The sequence below is a fragment of the Vitis vinifera genome, chromosome 4 (genome assembly GCF_030704535.1).
Source record: "Vitis vinifera cultivar Pinot Noir 40024 chromosome 4, ASM3070453v1".
Lineage (NCBI taxonomy): Eukaryota > Viridiplantae > Streptophyta > Magnoliopsida > Vitales > Vitaceae > Vitis > Vitis vinifera.
In genome coordinates this window covers 8,043,240-8,048,889 of record NC_081808.1, presented here as the reverse complement: position 1 = coordinate 8,048,889, position 5,650 = coordinate 8,043,240, and the positions used below count along the sequence as shown (strand labels likewise).

The following is a 5,650-nucleotide window of genomic DNA, read 5'->3' as shown; positions in this document are numbered from 1 at the left end:
CTAAAGTTTGTAACCCATGTTTGTGTAATCATCTATATGTTAAATGAGAAAAGCAAGTGAATTATGTGTTTTGAAGGAATGTGAAAAGGTTGTGTTAAACAGAAATCTGGCCAAGAGATGTGCAAATTGACTTCAAGAATGTAATCTTAAATTTCTATAGGTAGAAATTAGTTAGCATTCCCACTGTTTATAGATTCATGACTGAGTCTTCTTTGAGCTTGAACTTTCTTAGTAGATTGTTAATAATAATTTGTTTTTTATCTATGCATATGAGATAAATTGGTAGGACGTCACACTCTCATTGCTTATTTTTTTCGCCTCCTTATAATCTCTTGATAGCATAATTTATCAATATGTATCAATTTTAGCTCAATGTTGGAAGATCAATGTGTCATTCCATGTTTCTCAACTTTGTTGGATCATTGCTTATTCATTGTAATTCATTTTGGTATCTTTCATGTGGTCATCTATCAAATTTTTTCCTAATTCATTTTTGTGTTGGATGTGGATCGCTTTGTTCTGGGGCCAAATCGATCAATTGTGCACACAGTATTTTGGCCAAGATCTCATGAACAAAATGTGGGTCGATCCACCAAGATCAATGCAACTCACTCCCACATTTCTTACCTACACTTGCCCGTTTTTTCTCATCTACTCTTTTCAAGCCTGTGTTATTATCTTTTATTGATAGCACATGAACAAAATGCAGATCGATCTAACAAGATCAATATCACTTCTAGGTTCTTGGTGAAAATTCCTATTTTGACCTTGGTTCTATGAGTTATCCATGGGTGTCTAAGTGGTCAAATTGAATTTGCCTCATATATTAAAAAATAAAAAAATAAAAAAAAACAATTTGCAATTTGAAAAAGTCAAAATCCCAAATCCTATCGCTACAGTGCTACTTTTTCATGAAATATTCCACATTTGTGGATAATGGTTCCACTGGCTTAAATTACAAAAGGAAAATGAATCAGTCATTCACAGCTGCTACTTGAGGCGGTATCATTTGCACTTGATTTATATTAGCAAGATTAATCAAATATCAAATACTACTGTGGAGATGTCTGCCTATTTGGACTGAATGGATCACCATATTCAGAAGAAGGTGTTTCTTGGCCTCTGAAGAAAGCAAAATTACTCTCTGTTTGGATGGAAAGGCTTGATGGACTTGGGGGGCAGTTGGTAGCTGGCGAGGCTGTATCTGCATCCATACCATTGATCCCACTTCTGTCTACCATTTCACTTTTTCTGAAAGTATGCGAGCTGGGATCTTTCTGGTCAAAGCGTGTTGCCATGGCTTTAATTTTTCTCCATGCTGAAGCTGGGGGATCCAGATTCATCAGGGCATCTCTATTTTCGTAAAGGAAGGTGGCGATGCAGAGGATGAAAGCTACAAATGAAGCGACTCCAGCAATGAGGAATAGGCCCCAAAAGCTATTAAGACCAATGCTGTTTGAAGAAACTGAGCTGGTGAGGTCTGTACAACTGGGTGTTTGCCCAAACCATGCTCTTTCAAATTGAACCATTTTAGCTCCCTCAGTCACGTTTAAGACTTGCATTGAAACATCAGGTACAAGAGGTGATCGCTTTGGGAAGACCTGAAAATTTACAAAATAAGAAACCAAGTACAGTTTGAAAATTTATGCACAAGTACGTGGGAGAGACTCACAAATCCAAACCCATCGAACTTGTAAGTTGGTTGAACTGCAGTGTATTTGGAGCAATATTTTGCAAGGAAAAGCTTCACGTAAGGGATTTCCTCAAAAGCAGCGGCAATTCCACCATCTGAACTCCTGTTTGAAAATAATTCATCCAGTTCTTCTGGAGACTCATAGATTACAAGCTTGGTTTCGTCAAATTTCATCCACTTCAAGAATTCATAAACAAAAGAGCCCTTTTGGTAACCCACACGCTCCCCATTCTTTATGAGCTCATTTATGTCTGTGATAGTCGGCTTGAGCTGTTGAACTGTTAACATTGAAGTCAAGCTGGCTGTGTAACTTTGAGTGAGAATCAGCACCACAAAAAACCATATGATCACCACGAACCGAGCCAAGTTACTCACAATTCTCTCCTCTGTGAACATAGTTTAAGAATGGAAAGGAAAATCAACTTCAGAACATCAATATAAAAAATATAATTTTTGAAACATAAAAATATATCCTGAAATGCACTTTCATATATATCATATGGAATGTCAATATATTAATAGTTGGTTTCAGCTTTTTGAGAGTTATCATATGGCCACATGGAAATTCTGCAACTTATTAATAAGATGTATGCTCAATATGCAATGTTTTCAAATACTACCATGGTGTTTTTTCATTGCTATGCATATTCAAGGAGGTGGAAGAGCAATTACTCTGGGCAAACACCATTGTCGAGAATGAAAACCAGAGGATCGTGCCAACTTGATTTGAACGAGGCCCTCTGAAATCTTCATTTATACGATGTTCCAGAACCCAAATCACAAAACCAATGAAGACAAAGAAACAAGCGCTTGTCACCCAAAGGTCCCAAGTCAGAGGCTTCAAGAAAACCCATGCATTTTTACTTCTTTTATCTATAATGGGCACAATCATTGACACCCCAGATTCTGTATAAGGCAGCGTAAAGTCTACATATAAGGACCTGTTCGCTACGATAGTAGTATCTCCCACAACAGCATCATACTTCTGTTCACAATAGAATTTTGGACCAATCTGTTAATACATTTCGTTGGAAAATTTCTGATTCAATCGTCTTCTATGCACACAAAGAATAACATGAGAGGATTGCAGTTGGTTTTATAATTGGAATTAAGCTAGAGTCACCTCTATCTGCTTGGAAATCTAAGGAATTCATGAACTGACCTGAAGATATACTTGATATATCAAATCATCGTAATTGCCAGTGGGCTTCCCATCAGGGGTCTCGAAGGGAATGTACTCGTAAGGAACAGCATATGGCAATGCCGCCATCACAGCATCGAAGATAGCTATGCAGTATCCAGTGACCTTCGTAGCGTTAGTGATAGGATCTCTTGTCACCTTTACAAATTCACTAAAACCCTCCTTCACTGGTACTCCTATTCTCAAGGACTTCTTGCCGTTTGTGGGAAGCACCCAACCTTTAGGAACTGAAGGAGATTCTCCTGGCCATATGATGGTTCTTAGATCAGCCTTATTAGTAGAATTTGAATTTCTTACAATTCCATTCTCCGGTGTCCAAAGTGCTACCCCTCTTTCCCCCTTACCAATCACATTGACTATCTGAAAGGCTGATGAATGTAGTTGCCCATCAACAATTTGAAAATCTCCACTGAGGCCTCTGAATCTAGTACTTACAAGCGATTGGAGAAGATATGGACCCGTTTGGGAGACTTGTATAGTCCCAAGATCGGTTGAATTCCTGGAAATATTAGAATTTTGGAAGCTGAAGTTTGTTGCCCCAAGTTGTTCAACTGCCATGGCTAGCCCAGAAGCTGCATCATAAGCCCAGAGGCCAAATATGTTCAGCTCAAAGCTTTCATTGGTTGGATATTGATTTTGGATTGTCCTTTTCCATCTGATTTTAAAACTTTCAAGCTCTTTAGATCTGGGAACATGAGGCTTTACACCCAACACCCCTTGCATCGAGTCAATGACTGACTCATCCAAAGTACTCAAGATATCAGTCATCCCATCAGTCAGTATCCAAACATAGCCTTCATCCATCATTCCGACCTCATTTGCTTTGGTGAAAAGCAGAGGACCAAGAGGTGTGAACATGTGTACAATGAAAACTCTGGTTGACATTGTCATCAGCTTGTAAAGTTCTTTGACTATTTGATCATCAGTGGCAAATGGAGGAATGACGCACCTGTAGGTGATACGGGTGTCAATCTCTTGCAAGGCATCGGTAAGATATGGTATAACGCCATTACCATACTCGTTGTCCACGTAAATAAGCACAACTTCTCTCCATCCAAAGGCTTGGACAATTGCCCTTATTGCTGGTACTTGAGCTGAGTCATTTAGGGTGGCTCGGATAAAATATTGACTCTGAAGTGAAGAAAGAGAAGGGCTTGTTGCAGAAAATGAAATGATGGGCACATGAGCTTTGTCTCCGAGACCAATCACGAAGTTGGCCTGCATGGAAGATGCCGGTCCTATGATGGCTTGAACTTCCTCATTTTGCAACAAGTCTAGAGCTGAATTTCACAGGAGGTTGGAAACATAATCACATACTTTATCAAATTTAAAAATTCCAAAGTTTCATTAAATTTGGAGTATATTATTAGCAATTAAACAAGGTACAAATAGGGAAACTCATCCTCTTGGTTGCATGAATAAAAGAACCAAGTTATTAACGAATCCTCAATGTTGATATTGTAATTGAGACGTAATAGTACATATTTTCTTGAAGAGCTAGCTTTTCTACCTAGCTATCGTTTCCACTGTACCAAACAGGATCACAGAATCTGCATCCCAAGCAACTGATATCTCATTTTGATTAATACTTCCCATTCGAATATTCTCATGGCTGTTGGCCACAATACCGGAGTTGACTTTTAAGAAACACAGGAAAACTTATGAAAACTTTTTGCATAATCTTTGATTGCAATTTGTAGACACTCTTAATTTGCCATCTTCTATGGATATGATTGTACGTGTCGTTAAACATGAGGACTCTTTGTCCTCGACAACTTTAATTAATAGCTTTACTGCTTCTTTTACCATGTTAGAATGGCTGTAAATGTCAACAGACAGAAGAAGAAATGTAAATAAAAAATATAGATTTTTTTTTCTTTTGCCAATAAGGCGATCATTGAAAAAAAACTCTAAGTTAGCTAAATAATCTTTTTTCTTTTTTCTTTTTTTTTTTACTGGTAAATCCAGTTATAGGTCTCAGTTATGTGATCTCTAACAGATAAAAAAAACCCAAATATCATATGTTTCTGTCTTTTGAGAGATATACTCAACATAAGTATCAAAAAATGGGAAATGCTTCTCTTCTATACAATATTTTCTTTATCACCTTCTCAGTTGTTTACATTTTTTTTTCCTCTTCTTTCTAATCACCATCAATCAACACATAAGGTGGTAAAAGAGCATAATAAAATAGCATCTCTTGTTTTAGAAGTACTGCATATCAAGTTTAGTTAACCATGGATTCAAGATGTGCTTCCATTTTTCATTAATCATTATTTGTGAGTGATCTGTGTGAGTGTATTGAGAGAGAGAGAGAGAGAGAGAGTACCGGCCGCAGCTGCACCAACGACATCTCTTTTGGAGTCTCTAATTTCCGGAACCAGCCTAGTCTTGTAGTGCCCATGAGAGGCATAGAAGTCTGACAGTGCCATGGAGATGCAGCTCAATCCCATCTTCCCTAACCATGTATCCATATTGAGAACCACTCCCACTTTAACTGGAATGGTTGTGTTCTGTGACATGGCCGTCTCTGTGAAGAAAATCCAGAGAGAGAGACAGCAGAAGAGAGATAAAACAAGTTGGGTAAGGTTCTTTCTCATCTTTCAACTTTTTTTGGGGACGCTTTAGGATTCATAATGTGGAGGGAGAGAGATTATTTATAGGATTTAGACTGTGCGAAGTAGGAATCAGAAGCCTTGAAGAAAGATTCCTCAACAGGGTAAGCGAAAGGGACCCAACTGGACCTTTGTGAAAAC

The 5,650-nt window shown here is 38.0% G+C and overlaps 1 protein-coding gene across 1 annotated transcript; it reads right to left on the bottom strand.

The window, feature by feature from the left end:
- Positions 1 to 958: 958 nt before the first annotated feature.
- On the bottom strand, positions 959 to 5,422 carry LOC100250263 (glutamate receptor 2.7). Its single transcript, XM_019219354.2, has 5 exons — positions 5,224 to 5,422; positions 2,856 to 4,174; positions 2,366 to 2,678; positions 1,673 to 2,079; positions 959 to 1,601 (listed from the first exon to the last, which is right to left on the bottom strand). Exons 1-5 carry the CDS (start codon positions 5,414 to 5,416, stop codon positions 1,053 to 1,055), a joined length of 2,781 nt encoding a protein of 926 aa, XP_019074899.1. The 5' UTR covers positions 5,417 to 5,422; the 3' UTR covers positions 959 to 1,052.
- Between the last annotated feature and the right edge of the window lie 228 nt (positions 5,423 to 5,650).

What these genes read in the sequence shown, in the direction of transcription:
- LOC100250263 (XM_019219354.2), bottom strand. Translation starts at nt 5,416, where the DNA reads ATGTCACAGAACACAACCATTCCAGTTAAAGTGGGAGTGGTTCTCAAT. An exon ending in CGTTGGTGCAGCTGCGGCCG is followed by an intron (nt 4,175 to 5,223) that starts GTACTCTCTCTC and finishes TGTGAAATTCAG; the next exon opens with CTCTAGACTTGTTGCAAAAT. An exon ending in AGTTCGATGGGTTTGGATTT is followed by an intron (nt 1,602 to 1,672) that starts GTGAGTCTCTCC and finishes GTAAATTTTCAG; the next exon opens with GTCTTCCCAAAGCGATCACC.